The sequence below is a fragment of the Oncorhynchus mykiss genome, chromosome 19 (genome assembly GCF_057628025.1).
Source record: "Oncorhynchus mykiss isolate SJ-2025 chromosome 19, ASM5762802v1, whole genome shotgun sequence".
Lineage (NCBI taxonomy): Eukaryota > Metazoa > Chordata > Actinopteri > Salmoniformes > Salmonidae > Oncorhynchus > Oncorhynchus mykiss.
The window spans coordinates 55,305,521-55,322,882 of record NC_143040.1 but is presented as its reverse complement, the minus strand read 5'-3'; the positions used below and the strand labels follow the sequence as shown (position 1 = coordinate 55,322,882).

The 17,362-nt window shown below is 42.2% G+C and overlaps 1 protein-coding gene across 7 annotated transcripts in view; it reads left to right on the top strand.

Annotated features, from left to right (window-relative positions):
* LOC110498005 (low density lipoprotein receptor adapter protein 1-B) overlaps nucleotides 1-17,069 on the top strand; it is a 79,222-nt gene extending 62,153 nt beyond the window's left edge. For 2 of the 7 annotated variants that reach the window (XM_090211394.1, XM_090211396.1), the window contains 5 exons: nucleotides 154-219; nucleotides 1,256-1,351; nucleotides 7,343-7,476; nucleotides 8,050-8,084; nucleotides 15,640-17,069. In XM_090211394.1, the coding sequence (XP_090067520.1) occupies nucleotides 154-219; nucleotides 1,256-1,351; nucleotides 7,343-7,476; nucleotides 8,050-8,084; nucleotides 15,640-15,775 (467 nt within the window). In that variant the 3' untranslated portion in view covers nucleotides 15,776-17,069. Of the gene's footprint in view, nucleotides 1-153; nucleotides 220-1,255; nucleotides 1,352-7,342; nucleotides 7,477-8,049; nucleotides 8,085-14,695; nucleotides 14,728-15,217; nucleotides 15,262-15,639 lie in introns of all 7 variants that reach the window. The other 5 variants (XM_036954933.2, XM_090211398.1, XM_090211395.1 and 2 more) reach the window with 4 other exon arrangements.
* Nucleotides 17,070-17,362: the final 293 nt, after the last annotated feature.

Sequence of the window (17,362 nt, the reverse complement as noted above, 5' to 3'; positions counted from 1 at the left end):
TCTCTTTGCAGGTTTGTTGTGGTGCCATATTCTTTCCATTTTTTAATAATGGATTTAATGGTGCTCTGTGGAATGTTCAAAGTTTCTGATATTTTTTTATAACCCGACCCTAATCTGTACTTCTCCACAACTTTGTCCCTGACCTGTTTGGAGAGCTCCTTGGTCTTCATGGTGCCCCTTGCTTAGTGGTGTTGCAGACTCTGGGGCCTTTCAGAACAGGTGTGTATATATATTGAGATCATGTAACACTTATATTGCACACAGGTGGACTTTATTTAACTAATTATGTGACTTCTGAAGGTAATTGGTTGCACCAGATCTTACCACTTTTCATTGTTTTTTTATTTTTTTATTTTCTGAAACAAGTTATTTTTTTAATTTCACTTGACCAATTTGGACAATTTTGTGTATGTCCATTACATGAAATACAAATAAAAATCCATTTAAATTACAGGTTGTAATGCAACAAAATAGGAAAAACGCCAAGGGGGGTGAATACGTTTGCAAGGCACTGTATTTCAGTTTTTTAACTTTTAATACATTTGCAAACATTTCTAAAAACCTGTTTTTGCTTTGTTACGGGATATTGTGTGTAGATTGATGAGAAAAACAACAATTTAATTAATTTTAGATTGATGCTGTAACGTATCAAAATTTGGATAAATTCAAGGGGTCTGAATACTTTCCGAATGCACTGTGTCCATACATGTGTATGTTTGTGTGTGCATTTTATAGGACTATACATCCTGTAGAGATGCTTCTCTTGGTATATAAACCGTACTGTGTAGACTGAGACTGAAATTCAGAGAAAAACATTCAGATTATCCAGGAAATCCCAGGAAAGCTCTTTGGGTCTATGCTCAGCATAAGCCCTGCTCCCAGCAGGTGAGAATGTTAGGAGAGGAGACAGGCCTTATCCATGTGACCCAGATGCTCCTTATTAAGGCAAAGGAGGAACTGCCTGCCTGACTGACTGGGTCCTGAAGCTACAGACATGACCAGTGTTTGGTTCTGCCCTATTTAAAACTCCTTGCCAGTGGCTACTGACTGACATGTGTAAGTGTAGCTACTACAGAGCTTGTGGTCTTTGTGGCATCTTGTCTAAATACAGTATTAGAGTGTTTGGTCAAGTGCCTGATATCTGCTGAGAATGATCAACTATGATTTACAGACATCACAAACATGATCAGCTAGATGTAAATGTTCTCCTGTATTTTGCTGACGCCCCCCCCCCCTCTCTCTCTCTCCCCCACAGAGAAGGAGAAACATGCGAAGTCTGGGTCAGATGGGGAAGGAGCAAGTAGTAGCCAGTCGGAGAGCTCGTCCAGACTGGGCAGTCTGAAGGGAGGAGGTGAGTCACCGGCCTGAAGTCTCAGCCTGAGGGCCTCAGGGATGGGATGATATTTAATGGGCAGGCTATTCATATAGCCCAGGGCAGGTGACTATGTCAATCTGGTGCTTGATAAGCCTCCTCTGTCTACAGCTCTATCCACCATCCTTCCTTCACGCTGGTTACAGTCTTAATTCTCCTGAAGATACTCACGTAGACATGATCAACACTTCAGTAGGAAGTAATGGTGATCTGTTTTTCTCTGGATCTTGTCTCTCTTATTTGAGCTATTTGTTTTTCAAATATATTTTGCACTGTGGAATGTTAAGGAGATCAGTGACTTCTGCCATGGACACGTGAGAAGTCCAAACAGCAGGAAACACTGTTTGTTTGAAAAGCGTGAGGGATCTACATTCTTTGTGGCTATTAGCTTCCTCTTCTGTAGAATTCTGTAAGCAGAGAGATTCTAGTCTCTGTGACCGTTTCCTCAAATCCTGCTGGTGAGGCCTGTGCAGTTTTAGGCACTGAAGTGCTGCAGTCCTGATCCAGAGCGTGAGAGAGGATGACGCTCACCCTCCCTCCCCTGTGAGGGGATCACAGGGGTCAGTCACTGTGTGACGCAGAGAGTGTCAGGGAAATGACCGGACCAAGGTGCAGCGCTGTGAGCGTACATTTCTTTTTATTGTGAATATCGCCAACAAAAACAAGAAACAACCAAACGAACATGAAGCTTACTAGGGCTATACAGGCCACTAACAAAGTCAACTACCAACAACTAAGGTGGAAAAACAGGCTGCCCAAGTATGATTCCCAATCAGAGACAACGATAGACAGCTATCCCTGATTGAGAACCATACCGGGCCAAAACAGAAAGAGAAAACATAGAAATAAAGAAGCTAGTCACCCTAGTCACACCCTGGCCTAACCAAAATAGAGAATAAAAGCCTCTATGGCCAGGGCGTGACAGTACCCCACCCCGAAGATGCGGTCTCCGGCCGCAAAACCTGACTCTATAGGGGAGGGTCCGGGTGAGCATTTACTTCGGTGACGGCTCTGGTGCGGGACGAAGACCCCGCTCCACCTCTGGCTCCCCCCACTTTGGTGGCGCCTCTGTACTGGGGAACCTCGCTGCAGGCCCCGGACTGGGGACCCTTGCTGCAGGAGGCTCTGTGCCATGGATCCTGTCGCTGCAGGAGGCTCCGTGCCATGGATCCTGTCGCTGCAGGAGGCTCCGTGCCATGGATCCTGTCGCTGCAGGATGCTCCGTGCCATGGATCCTGTCGCTGCAGGAGGCTCCGTGCCATGGATCCTGTCGCTGCAGGAGGCTCCGTGCCATGGATCCTGTCGCTGCAGGAGGCTCCGTGCCATGGATCCTGTCGCTGCAGGAGGCTCCGTGCCATGGATCCTGTCGCTGCAGGAGGCTCCGTGCCATGGATTCTGTCGCTGCAGGCTCCGTGCCATGGATCCTGTCGCTGCAGGCTCCGTGCCATGGATCCTGTCGCTGCAGGCTCCGTGCCATGGATCCTGTCGCTGCAGGCTCCGTGCCATGGACCCTGTCGCTGGAGGCTCCGTGCCATGGACCCTGTCGCTGGAGGCTCCGTGCCATGGATCATCGCTGGAGGCTCCGTGCCATGGATCATCGCTGGAGGCTCCGGGCCATGGATCATCGCTGGAGGCTCCGGGCCATGGATCATCGCTGGAGGCTCCGGGCCATGGATCATCGCTGGAGGCTCCGGGCCATGGATCATCGCTGGAGGCTCCGGGCCATGGATCATCGCTGGAGGCTCCGGGCCATGGATCATCGCTGGAGGCTTCGTGCCAACTCCTCTTATTGTCGCCACTCTGCTTTCGCCGCCTCTATCTCCTCCCTTGGATGCCGATACTCTCCCGCCTTTGCCCAGGGTCCCTTGCCTTCCAAGATCTCCTCCCATGTCCATTCCTCCAGAAAAGGCTGCTCCTCCCGGCCACGCCGCTTGGTCCGTTTGTGGTGGGTAGTTCTGTCGTGATCGTCGTCAGGGAAATGACCGTACCAAGGCGCAGCGTGGTGAGCGTACATTTCTTTTTATTATGAATGTCGCCAACAAAAACAAGAAGCAACAAACACGACCGTGCAGCTTCCTAGGGCTATACAGGCCACTAACAAAGTCAACTACCCACAACTAAGGTGGAAAAATCGGCTGCCTAAGTATGATTCCCAATCAGAGACCGCGATAGACAGCTGTCCCTGATTGAGAACCATACCCGGCCAAAACATAGAAACAGAAAACTTAGAAATAAAGAAACTAGAAGGTCCACCCTAGTCACACCCTGACCTAACCAAAATGGAGAATATAAGCCTCTCTAAGGCCAGGGCGTGACAGAGAGAGCAGACTTAAAACATCTGCTTGGCCATGCGTCCCCTTAGTCTGGCCAGGTGGACCCCAGCCTGCCAGAGTGGGATCCATCTAAATCTCATCTGATACTGTTAACATGTGATGGGACTGGATCAGCTCGCGATTACAATAGGATCAGGCCCGTTTGGGTTCAGTGGTTTATAGATCATCTCTAGAAAGGAGAGCAAAACCCTTGACCCAGAAATTGTATTTTTGTAACAGAGAGGCTTGGTGTAAGGGGATTGCAGCCCTGTCCCTTTCATCTTTTGGCTGTCCTTGAGCTATGATTCATAGTCCCATAGAGGGATGTGTGGGTTAGACCCATAAGGAAGTTGTTTTGACTGAGACGCAAAGTGCTTACAGTAAGTATTTACCTCCTCCTATTCACCTCAGGAAGGAGTGTTGCTGGAGACTATTCAGCTTTATTCAGGAGACATGATACTTACCTCCCATCTTCCCTCTCTGCCAGTTTTCTGCTTGCCACACAAACTGGTGTGTGTGCGCGGGTGTGGGCACATGCTCCTGTGTCCTCTACTTGGAGATGTAGTTCCTGAGAGGCCTTTAAAATTATATTCCTGACTCAATCTGCCACTCACTCCCTGTGGCCAGACTGCCAGACGGTGCCCAGACCCGTTCCAAGCCCCCACACCCATCCCACTCTCAACCTAAGCCCCCCGCACACAGCCCCAGACCCAATGTGGTGATGAACAGTGCTGTGGTTCCCCTCTGCATCCTTCACCATCCCAGACAGACCGATACAATGAATAATCACCTGCTAATAATGGCTTTCTTAGTGATAGGGAAGATGCAGTAAATGTCAGAGGTCGTGGATGGAGGGAACCAGTGGAGGGGAACTGCTGCAATGGCTGAGTTGATCATTTATGAGCCTTCCTCTTTTGGGGGCCTCCTCTTATGCAGAGAAAAGAGGAGGAAGTATATGAGGTTATTAATAGACCCAAGTACAACTTTGAGACAGATTTGGAGAACCTACTGAGATTTGACCTTCTCTTCTCAGGGGACTGACACCGTCTGTCTGACCAGGGAATCAATAAGCACACATGGCGCAGACACACACACACACACACACACACGATTCCCAACCCTATTAAACAGTTGCGTCCACAGCAGTCATTGGAGACAATCCCCTTACAGCACAGTCATCATGGTGAGGTGTGTGTGTCGGGGGATTATTCCGTGCCCACTTATCAATAAGACAATAAGTGACAAACAACAGACGGGCATGTTTTTATATATTTTTTTATTTAACCTTTATTTAACAAGGCAAGTCAGTTGGGAACAAATTCTTATTAGAGGCCGACTGATTATGATTTTTCAATGCCTACCAAAAAAAAGGACCAAAAAAAGCCAATACCGATTAATCAACCATTTTTAAAAAAACATTTATTTATTTATTTATTTATTTGTAATAATGACAATTACAACAATACTGAATGAACACTTTTATTTTAACTTAATATAATAAATCAATCAAATCAATTTATCCTCAAATAAATAATGAAACATGTTCAATTTGGTTTAAATAATGCAAAAAAAAGTGTTGGAGAAGAAAGTAAAAGTGCAATATGTGCCATGTAAAAAAGCTAACGTTTAAGTTCCTTGCCTAGAACATGAGAACATATGAAAGCTGGTGGTTCCTTTTAACATGAGTCTTCAATATTCCCAGGTAAGAAGTTTTAGGTTGAGGTTTATAGGAATTATAGGACTATTTCTCTCTCTACCATTTGTATTTCATATACCTTTGACTATTGGATGTTCTTATAGGCAGTTTAGTATTTTGCAGTGTAAAAGTATAGCTTCCGTCCCTGGGCTCGAACCAGGAACACATCAACAACAGGCATCCTCGAAGCATCGTTACCCATCGCTCCACAAAAGCCGCGGCCCTTGCAGAGCAAGGGGAACAACTACTCCAAGTCTCAGAGCAAGTGAAGTTTGAAACGCTATTAGAGCGCACCCCGCTAACTAGCTAGCCATTTCCGATTTCCGATTTCACATCGGTTACACCAGCCTAATCCCGGGAGTTGATAGGCTTGAAGTCATAAACAGCGCACGAAAGTGCTGTTTGAATGAATGCTGCCTACCACTGCTCAGTCAGACTGCTCTATCGAATATAAAATCATAGACTTAATTATAACATAATAACACATTGAAATCCGAGCTTAAGGTCATTCATATGGTCAAATCCGGAAACTATCATTTCGAAAATAAAACGTTTATTCTTTCAGTGAAATACGGAACCGCTCCGTATTTTATCTAACGGGTGGCATCCATGAGTCTAAATATTCCTGTTACATTGCACAACCTTCAATGTTATGTCATAATTACGTAAAATTCTGGCAAATTAGTTAGCAACGAGCCAGGCGGCCCAAACTGTTGCATATACCCTGACTCTGCGTGCAATGAACGCAAGAGAAGTGACAATTTCCCCAGTTTAATATTGCCTGCTAACATGAATATCTTTTAACTAAATATGCTAGTTTAAAAATAAATACTTCTATGTATTGATTTTAATAATAATGCAACGATTATGCTCTTTTCGCAAATGCGCTTTTGTTAAATCATCCCCCGTTTGGCGAAGTTGGCTGTCTTTGTTAGGAAGAAATAGTCTTCACAGTTCGCAACGAGTCAGGTGGCCCAAACGGCTGCATATACCCTGACTCTGTTGCACAGAACGCAAGAGAAATGACACAATTTCCCTAGTTAAAAGAAGTTAATGTTAGCAGGCAATATTAACTAAATATGCAGGTTTAAAAAATATATACTTATGTATTGATTTTAAGAAAGGCGTTGTGTTTATGGTTAGGTACACATTGGTGCAATGACAGTGCTTTTTTCGTGAATGAGCTTGTTAAATCACCCGTTTGGTGAAGTAGGCTATGATTCAATGATAAATTAACGTGCACCGCATCGAGTATATGCAATGCAGGGCAAGCTAGATAAACTAGTAATATCATCAACCATGTGTATTTAACTAGTGATTATGTGAAGATTGATTGTTTTTTATAAGATAAGTTTAATGCTAGCTAGCACCTTACCATGGCTCCTTGCTGCACTCGCATAACAGGTAGTCAGCCTGCCACGCAGTCTCCTCGTGGAGTACAATGTAATCGGCCATGATCGGTGTCCAAAAATGCAGATTACTGATTGTTATGAAAACTTGAAATCGGCCCTAATTAATCGGCCATTCCGATTAATCGGTCAACCTCTAATTCTTATTTACAGTGACGGCCTAGGTACAGTGAGTTAAACTGCCTTGTTCAGGGGCAGAACGACAGATTTGTACTTTGTCAGCTCAGGGATTCGAGTTAGCAGCCTTTCGGTTACTGGCCCGATGCTCTAACCACTAGGCTACCTGCCGCCCCAAACCTTCCATGTTGATGACACACATTATGAGGGTCGTAATGGTCGTAATGATTCCCATAATGGCCTTTGTCTGCATGATTCATGTTGCTGTTATGTTTTCACATGATGGTCATAATTGTGCGTGGGGTTTTGGTGCCGGTATGTGACAATAAGATATGTAATAGATGTCTGTACAGAAGTCCTGCAATGCTGTTGATATTGAAAGTACGGTTCTTCCCTCTGAGATTAATCTAGTATGTTTGTTTTCTCTGTGTTACAGAAGTGGCCACAGGGAACCTTCTAGACTTGGCAGAGGGAGCAAACGTGGCGCTGCTGCGCTCGGGGACAAAGGAGAGCGAACCAGACCCATTCATGACGCACAACCACACCACAGAGAACAACAATACTGTATGGGTAAGAGAATGGGGGCTAGAATAGAACCACTGTAGCTACACATGCTTAATAAGAGGGGCGATGCTTTATGGATGAGAGAATGAAGGCTTGGAGAGCTGTATGGTTACATCAAATGGACATAGAATGGCTACCAGTATACTGTAAGGGTAAGATTGAAATAATACAGTATTGACAGTAGCTCCTAGCATACATACTTGATTCAAAGGCAGTGTCTTTATTATAGAGTAAGATTATGGGTTGAGTTTAGCTCAGGACAATGGTGCATTGAATAGAACAAGACTTATCAGATGGTCCCCATAGCAGGGGAGGGTGTGGAGCTGTTATTCTGCAATCATATACTTATATTACAGGGAACGTTTGGATAGAGGTGTGTGTTTCCTTTAGCTGCTCAGAATCCAAACGTTCCATTTATAGTTGTAAAGGCAAAAGAGCCATTCATGATGCCATCACTTCCTGTAGTTTACCTACTGTAAACCTTTCTGAAACAAATCTATTTTTTTAAACAGTATTTCAATTATTTTGATATGGTCTTCTTTCCCTGACCTTGTCTATATGTGTGTTTTTGTCTGGCAGGAGCTTGAGGATGGTCTGGATGAAGCTTTCTCAAGGTGTGTGATTTTACTGTGCCCTGTCCAGTCCCTCTGCATTACCACACACACACAATAGCCGGTGGTTAACCTTTCTAGCGGGAACCCCTCGACAAAATTCCGCTGAAAAGGCAGCACGCGAAATTCAAAAATATTTTTTAGAAATATGTAATTTTCACACATTAACAAGTCCAATACAGCAAATTAAAGATAAACATCTTGTTAATCTACCCATCGTTTCCGATTTCAAAAATGCTTTACACCGAAAGCACCACATATGATTATGTTCGGTCATAGCCAAGTCGAAAAAACAGACATTTTTCCAGCCAAAGATAGGAGTCATAAAATGAATGACTAACCTTTGATGATCTTCATCAGATGACACTCATAGGACATCATGTTACACAATACATGTATGTTTTTTTCGATACTGTGCATATTTATATCCAAAAATCTCAGTTTACATTGGCACCTTACGTGCAGTAATGTTTTGATTCCAAAACATCCTGTGATTGTGCAGAAATACTCATAATAAACATTGATAAAAGATACAAGTGTTATTCACAGAATTAAAGATAGACTTCTCCTTAATGCAACCGCTGTGTCAGATTTCAAAAAAACTTTACGGAAAAAGCATAATCTGAGAACGGCGCTTAGAACCCAAAACAGCCAGAGGAATATTCACCATTTTGGAGACAAAAAAGTTATAAACAACACCATAAATATTCACTTACAGTGCCTTGCGAAAGTATTCGGCCCCCTTGAACTTTGCGACCTTTTGCCACATTTCAGGCTTCAAACATAAAGATATAAAACTGTATTTTTTTGTGAAGAATCAACAACAAGTGGGACACAATCATGATGTGGAACGACATTTAATGGATATTTCAAACTTTTTTAACAAATCAAAAACTGAAAAATTGGGCGTGCAAAATTATTCAGCCCCTTTACTTTCAGTGCAGCAAACTCTCTCCAGAAGTTCAGTGAGGATCTCTGAATGATCCAATGTTGACCTAAATGACTAATGATGATAAATACAATCCACCTGTGTGTAATCAAGTCTCCGTATAAATGCACCTGCACTGTGATAGTCTGAGGTCCATTAAAAGCGCAGAGAGCATCATGAAGAACAAGAAGCACACCAGGCAGGTCCGAGATACTGTTGTGAAGAAGTTTAAAGCCGGATTTGGATACAAAAAGATTTCCCAAGCTTTAAACATCCCAAGGAGAACTGTGCAAGCGATAATATTGAAATGGAAGGAGTATCAGACATCTGCAAATCTACCAAGACCTGGCCGTCCCTCTAAACCTTCAGCTCATACAAGGAGAAGACTGATCAGAGATGCAGCCAAGAGGCCCATGATCACTCTGGATGAACTGCAGAGATCTACAGCTGAGGTGGGAGACTCTATCCATAGGACAACAATCAGTTGTATATTGCACAAATCTGGCCTTTATGGAAGAGTGGCAAGAAGAAAGCCATTTCTTAAAGATATCCATAAAAAGTGTCGTTTAAAGTTTGCCACAAGCCACCTGGGAGACACACCAAACATGTGGAAGAAGGTGCTCTGGTCAGATGAAACCAAAATTGAACTTTTTTGCAACAATGCAAAACGTTATGTTTGGCGTAAAAGCAACACAGCTGAACACACCATCCTCACTGTCAAACATGGTGGTGGCAGCATCATGGTTTGGGCCTGCTTTTCTTCAGCAGGGACAGGGAAGATGGTTAAAATTGATGGGAAGATGGATGGAGCCAAATACAGGACCATTCTGGAAGAAAACGTGATGGAGTCTGCAAAAGACCTGAGACTGGGACGGAGATTTGTCTTCCAACAAGACAATGATCCAAAACATAAAGCAAAATCTACAATGGAATGGTTCACAAATAAACATATCCAGGTGTTAGAATGGCCAAGTCAAAGTCCAGACCTGAATCCAATCGAGAATCTGTGGAAAGAACTGAAAACTGCTGTTCACAAATGCTCTCAATCCAACCTCACTGAGCTCGAGCTGTTTTGCAAGGAGGAATGGGAAAAAATTTCAGTCTCTCGATGTGCAAAACTGATAGAGACATACCCCAAGCGACTTACAGCTGTAATCGCAGCAAAAGGTGGCGCTACAAAGTATTAACTTAAGGGGGCTGAATAATTTTGCACGCCCAATTTTTCAGTTTTTGATTTGTTAAAAAAGTTTGAAATATCCAATAAATGTTGTTCCACTTCATGATTGTGTCCCACTTGTTGTTGATTCTTCACAAAAAAATAAAGTTTTATATCTTTATGTTTGAAGCCTGAAATTTGGCAAAAGGTTGCAAAGTTCAAGGGGGGCCGAATACTTTCGCAAGGCACTGTACCTTTGATCTTCATCAGAAGGCACTCCCAGGAATCCCAGGTCGACAATAAATGACTGATTTGTTCCATAAAGTTCCAAATGGTCCGTCATTTTTGTCGAAATAGCCACTTGTTGTTAGCGTATTCAGCCCAGTAATCCATCTTCATGAGGCGCAGGTACTTCATCCAGACAAAAACTCGAAAAGTTCCATTACAGTCCTTTAGAAACATGTCAAACGATATATGGAATCAATCTTTAGGATGTTTTTAACATAAAACATCAATAATGTTCCAACCGGAGAATTCCTATGTCTGAAGAAAGCACTGGAACGAGAGGTAACTCTGTCGGGAGCGTGCGTCATGAGACCAAAGCACTCTGCCAGGCCAGGGTCTCATGAGCCCCTCCTTTATAGTATAATCCTCATTCAAGTTTCTAAAGACGGTTGACATCTAGTGGAAGCCATAGGAAGTGCAAATTTATCCATATCTCAATGTGAATTTGGTAGGCCAAGCTTTGAAAAACTACAAACCTCAGATGTCCCACTTCCTGGTTGGATTTTTCTCAGGTTTTCGCCTGCCATATTAGTTCTGTTATACTCACAGACATCATTCAAACAGTTTTAGAAACTTCAGAGTGTTTTCTATCCATTACTAATAATAATATGCATATATTAGCATCTGGGACAGAGTAGGAGGCAGTTCACTCTGGGCATGCTATTCATCCAAAGTGAAAATACTGCCCCCTATCCCATAAAGGTTAAGGCTTGTCTTATAAACACTGCCATTCCCACCTGCTGGCTCGCCGCTGGGCACTCGCTTCACTTATATCCAAGAAACTTCATCTTCTGCTTTCTCAGCCTGCCTTTCTACTGGCCAGGCCCCACAAGCAGTGATTTAACAATAGGTTTTTAAGTGAGGACTTTGGATAGAATGTATTCTGCAAGCTTCAATGGCAGTGGTTGCGGGATAAATACACAGAGCATTGATTTTCGGTCTTACAACTAGCAGGTTCAAGGTTAACTGGACACATCCTTCAGTGTATTCTCTGTGTTCTTGTACAGACTGGAATTCCTCAAAGGCAGGGTTCGGTAGGTTACTTTTTAAGTGTAATCCGTTAGTTACTATTGTAGTTACCTGTCCAAAATTGTAATCAGTAATGTAACTTCTGGATTACCCAAACTCAGTAATGTAATCTGATTAGTTACAGTTGGATTACTTTCCCCTTAAAATAAAATTCCACCCCAAAATTATCTTTTGGTATTTGTTTCATTAGTCCATTGTTGATATAGTCCCAAAATGTTTTGCATGTCAGCAATTAAGTTATCAAGATATATTACTTTCAAAATACAGAAATACAGCCAGTATGATGCATTTTGCATCATATGATTGAAAATGCATCATACCGGTGGTATTTCTGTATTTTGAAGGTAATATATCTTAACTTGATTGCTGACATGCAAAACATTTTCCCAAAATATTGTTTTTGGGTGGAATATTCATTTTAAGAGGCATTAGAAGAACACAAAAATGATCTATCAAATGCATTTGGTGTGTCATCATAGCGGTCTCTGACTCTCTGAGGTGGAACAAACTAAAACTTGCACCTTTTTTCAATGATTCATTTCATTGAGATAACAGAAAGATGTCATCATGTATTTTGTCACAAACATAATTTCTAAATGTAAATGTTATCCAAGAAGTAATCATCTAGTTTTTTTTAAAGTATCTTTAATCTGATTACAACATTGTGGCTGGTAATGTAACTGATTACATTTACAGATTGTTTTGTAATCAGTTACTGCCCAGCCCTGCTCAAGGGCTCATTTTAAACTAACCCACCTCCTGCAGAGCTCAAAGGAGTCCATCTTGTTTCAATGACATGTCCTGATGAGGTCTTTAGGGATGCTGAATCACAATTCCCAATATGTATTTTTTATGTTACCACTAAGATAGTCTAATTCCAGTCTTATCAGTGCTTTCATTTCCCCCTGGGCTTTTTTCATTTTGTTTCATTTGAAAGTGACGGTGGCCTCTCCTCTGTTTATCAGTCTTTGTCTGGCGGTAGGGACAGTGTGCTTCAGAGGGGCGGTAATCAAGCATTGAGACCATTCTAGTGCTGTTATCAGATAATTATTTGTCTGCACACACAGTAATTACTCACTAGGCCGTTAATCTATGCTGCTGTGCCCATCACTTCTCCACAGGGGACTCTGTGGAGTAGTGATGGGCAGTCTGACCAGAGATTGCTTTAATTGAGGGAAATTTAGTAGGCAGAGGACTTGGGGCCTTATTTATCAACCATGTGTACATTTCTTACTAAATTCTGTCTTAAGTGGAGATTCTAGTGTAAATTCCAAATTATGGGGATTTATCGAACTGTTGCGATACAACCCTGTCGGGAAAATGCCTTCCGTTAATCTTTCATAGTAACAAAACCACCCTCATTTGCTGTACTATTTGGACATTTTGGAACTGGGACATGTCTGTTTCGAAAAGAAAGTGCAATGGCAAATTTTATCACATTTCTGAAAAGGTGTGGGTAGAATATTTTTTTATATTTTGCAGTGACTTTTTCAAACTAAAAATGCATGCCGACTATAGCGAGTGCCAACCACTGGCCGCGCATTCTGCAAGATTGATTGTCTATTCAAACTATTTAAATGTAAATGCTACAGCCCACACTTCTATGCAAAAGTCAAATTGTTGTTCAATATTTTGTTAATCAATAGATGATTGGGTTTCTATCTCCTGCCTTGGTATAGGCTCTAATATTAAATGGGGTATGACGTCGCACTCCTATCCCACAGCAATACTGTAGCCTACCCGTACTATCAAATATTTTAAATAGGCTACTGGTCTATATACTTCCAGGCTTTATTGGCTATTGAATTATTAATGGATAAATGGTAGCCTAATATTTGTTGTCTAGCGGGAATAAGCTAGTCATGTCAGAAAATATAGTATGATTTAGGCCTTAAGTCAAAAACATTATGCTGTGATCTCCTTACCAATGGCAAAGGTATCTGTTTTATTACGTTATTTGCTTGCAATACAATTGATCAACCATTAGAAGTTGTGTGTATGCATGGTGAGAGCTGTTGTTTGATACACACACTTTCCCATGTTCAAAATGGATAAATACCAACTATGCAGGAAAACTGGCACACCCAAGGTTTAGAGTATTTTTGTTACGCACACACCATTGATAAATGAGTCCCCCCGGTTCAAGCCTTTTATCTATCAGAGAGCGCTGATTGCAGAGCTGCACTCTTATTATTGAAGTAGTGGGTGTTGAGCTGTGGTGAAGAGTGAGAGGAAGTTCTGTCACTCTGTATCTCCATATGAGGGCTGCTGAACTGATTCACTGTCACTTGGACTGACCAAACATGACTGATCTCAGTAACTGACTGATGTCAGTACTTGCTTTCCTTGTCTGCCTGTAGCCAATATATGATATGAGTATGGATCGTTTTTAGTTACTTGAGGAGACTTTGAAGTGGCAACTGGAGATTTTCAACAAGCTCCTAAGAGCACTTTGAGTATAGACTTTCTAAAAAGACCAAAACCAGCGATGACAGAAAAGAAGCTTCTGTCTGTGAGACTTTAGTCATTCTCTTGACTGGGTTGTTTATAAACTCCCTGCATAATGACAGTCAGGGGTATGTTGTTGTTGCTAATGCTTGTTCTTTCCTTTATTTTACCTCTGGGAAGGGGGTGAAATGAGATCAGACTTTTCCTCTGAGTTTCAGGAAATAACTCTTAGTAAAAGGCAGTTTATTGGCAGATGGGCTTTTCTCCCTCAACTTGCTGTGGGTGGTATAATGGGGTAGCAGAACTCTGGAAGTGCAGGGATGCCTGTCATTTTAGACTGAATGGTTTTCCTCCTTCGGGACTTCTTCTGAAGCAAATAACAGTTTTAGTGACAATCCTCCATCCCTGTTATTTCGTTTTTTTACTAGTGAGTTATAAAATAAGAGACAGAGTTGACATTTCTTGCATTCATTCTCTGTGTGAGTGATTTAGTTTAGCTGTATGGGCACCTAAACCTTCTCTCCTTGTAAATTCCTTTAAACATCGATATGAAGGAAGTTTGTGCCCAGGAGTCGGAACTCTCAACACTGACACTGACCTCACTAAGATCGCTGTAACTCAAGAAGGATTACAGTGCCATCTTCTGGCTGCAGGAAGTTAATGCAACTTTTAAGTTCATTGGGAATGCTCTGGTGTACTTCATAATACAAATATAGGGGAATAGTAAAACAGCTGTCTGACAATTGACATTTCCTTTGCACCCCTCAGCCGCAGTCTGGATAGCTTTGAATCATACTCAGGTAATGATGTCATCCATTGGATGTGCAGTGTCCCACCCTCACTTCCCCCAGTCACCCCCACTCCATTCACCACCCTCACCACAACTGTGACCCCTTTGTCACTCTCCATCCTCACCGTACCCAGCCCATCTGTCTGAGCATGGATGTGGATCTGTAGCATTCTGCCATTACAAACGCCTGTAGTTGCATATGTCCCCATAGGAGCATCCCATTACCATGGCTCAGAACCCTGTCCTATTGACTTCCCTTATGTTGAGACCACGCTGAGCAAACGTATGGCTCAAACCAAGACAGAGAAGTTACCCGTCTGATGTAAATTTGGACTACAGGTTCCAACATTACACCAGCAAAGTGCACAGAGTTTGGGAAGGCTGTGCTGTGTATGAACGGCAGGGTTCTCCGCTAACATGTTGATTGTTGTCATTTATTCTCATTTTGTCCATGCCCACATGGTCTTGGATTTGTGTGTTATTCTGCTTCACATCTACAGCCATTTTGCCGTTATTGCAACATCACTGAATGAGAAATGACATGGTGAGCCAAGTGGTGTTGCTGTCGTAGCAGTGAAGTGGTGTTGAGAGTCAGGCCTGAGAGTTGTAGCTGTGTGAAGTACTTAGATAACCATACCTCACTATTTGATCATTTAAAAAGACATGCCTCTACAGTTTAGGTCTGGATACTGTAACTCGAGACCAACACACTGTCTTTATAGTTGCTTACTCAAGTTTGACACATTTTTGTATAGTATCTTTCCTATCATGTCAATACACACATTTGTCATTTAAATGCTTTTAAATGTTAAAGCTACCACGTCTGTTAATTTCAATGTATTGAGTTTTCACATCCCATCTGATATTTGGTATATTTTGCCTTATGAATGTGATAAGTGAAATGTCTTTTCTTCCCCTCCAGACTCGCTGAGTCTCGCAATAACCCCCAGGTCCTGGACATTGGGGTAAACCCTCAGGACTTCAACACTGAAGAGTGCCTGTCCCCAGCTAACTGGGACAAAAAGGACGCCGGAAAAGACTATATGTTAGGGTTCTAAGGGTGGAGCCACTGCGGAAGCAAGGCACCTAGGGGGAGAGCGAAAGATGGAGAAGGAAAGCGATAGGGATGTGGGTGAAAGCAGTAGAGAGGCAGTGACTGTGAGATGTCTGTGAAATAATAGCAGGCCTAGTGGAGTTTGTACATGATTCGCCCTGAAAGTCCACTCAGTCTTGCCATCTTGAGGGATGTGACTGTTAGCGTGTCTAACTGACCAACCAGGAGGGACCTACTGGGGTCTAGAGCCTCCAGAACTAAGACCAAAGCAATACAACCATTTTGTTTTAATTTAATTTTAAACATCCAGTCATCTGGTGATTGCTACATTCAATACCCCATTATTCATTTAGCCTCTGTCTCTACTGACTGGTAGGTTTTTACTGTATGTATGTGTGGGTAATGTACAGTATACATAATCTGACACAAACGGAGCTATAATTTATCACTTATTGAGCATTTGGTGAAGGTACATTTAAGCGTTAGAGGCAGAAAATAATGTGTATATTTAAGGTCAACACATCCATGGTCAGTGTTTGAGTCTGGGTGAATGCCACAGTTATGTTCATTTTGTTAATAGAAGTGGATGGAGGAGTAACTCACTCAGAGGGGAAACTTACTGGTGATGTAGTCAAAGCCACCAGCTGGAGTGAACTTCGCCCATGATGCCAAATATAAGAATAAAGAGTGAGGGTGACCATCACCTCTGAGCTCAATGGCTCTAATAATTGGGCAAACGGGCTTTAACAAAATGTACTTGCCACAGGAGGCTGCTGAGGGGAGGATGGCGCATAATGGCTGGAATGGAGTGAATGGAACGGTATCAAACACATGGAAACCGTGTGTTTGATGTGTTTTCAATTCCATGTATTCCCTTCTAGCCATTACTATGAGCCTGTCCTCCCCAATTAAGGTTTCACCGGCCTCCTGCGTTACTTGCATACATAATATGTGGGTTGTGTTTGTATAAAGAATCTTATTTTTATTCTATTGCAAAATCTATTTTTGCACTCTCCACTCATCCCTCTACAAAGCACATACTTTCATGTCATTGATTGTTATTATAATAACCATCTAGCTCTTACATGTACCACTGTAATATTGTCTAATCTGGTTTGTGCTCATTTTGATAGTTTACTTGACAGTTTGGAGATTTCATTTTGAAGATATCATATGAGGGTTTGAGTTAAGTTCAAGTCTCCGTGTTAATATCGCTGACATTTTTGATACAGTTTGAAATACATTTTTATAATTTCTGGTATTATGTTACCTCTGAATTCAATAAAATGTATGCATCAGTGTGAGGCTATTGTATTTTATTTATATACAGTCGGAAGTGTTCATACACTTAGGTTGGAGTCATTAAAACTTGTTTTTCAACCACTCCACAAATTAAAAAGAAATGTACTATAGTTTTGGCAAGTCGGTTAGGACATCTACTTTGTGCATGACACAAGTCCTTTTTCCAACAATTGTTTACAGACAGATTAATTCACTGTATCACAATTCCAGTGGGTCAGAAGTTTACATACACAAAGCTGACTGTGCCTTTAAACAGCTTGGAAAATTCCAGAAAATTATGTCATGGCTT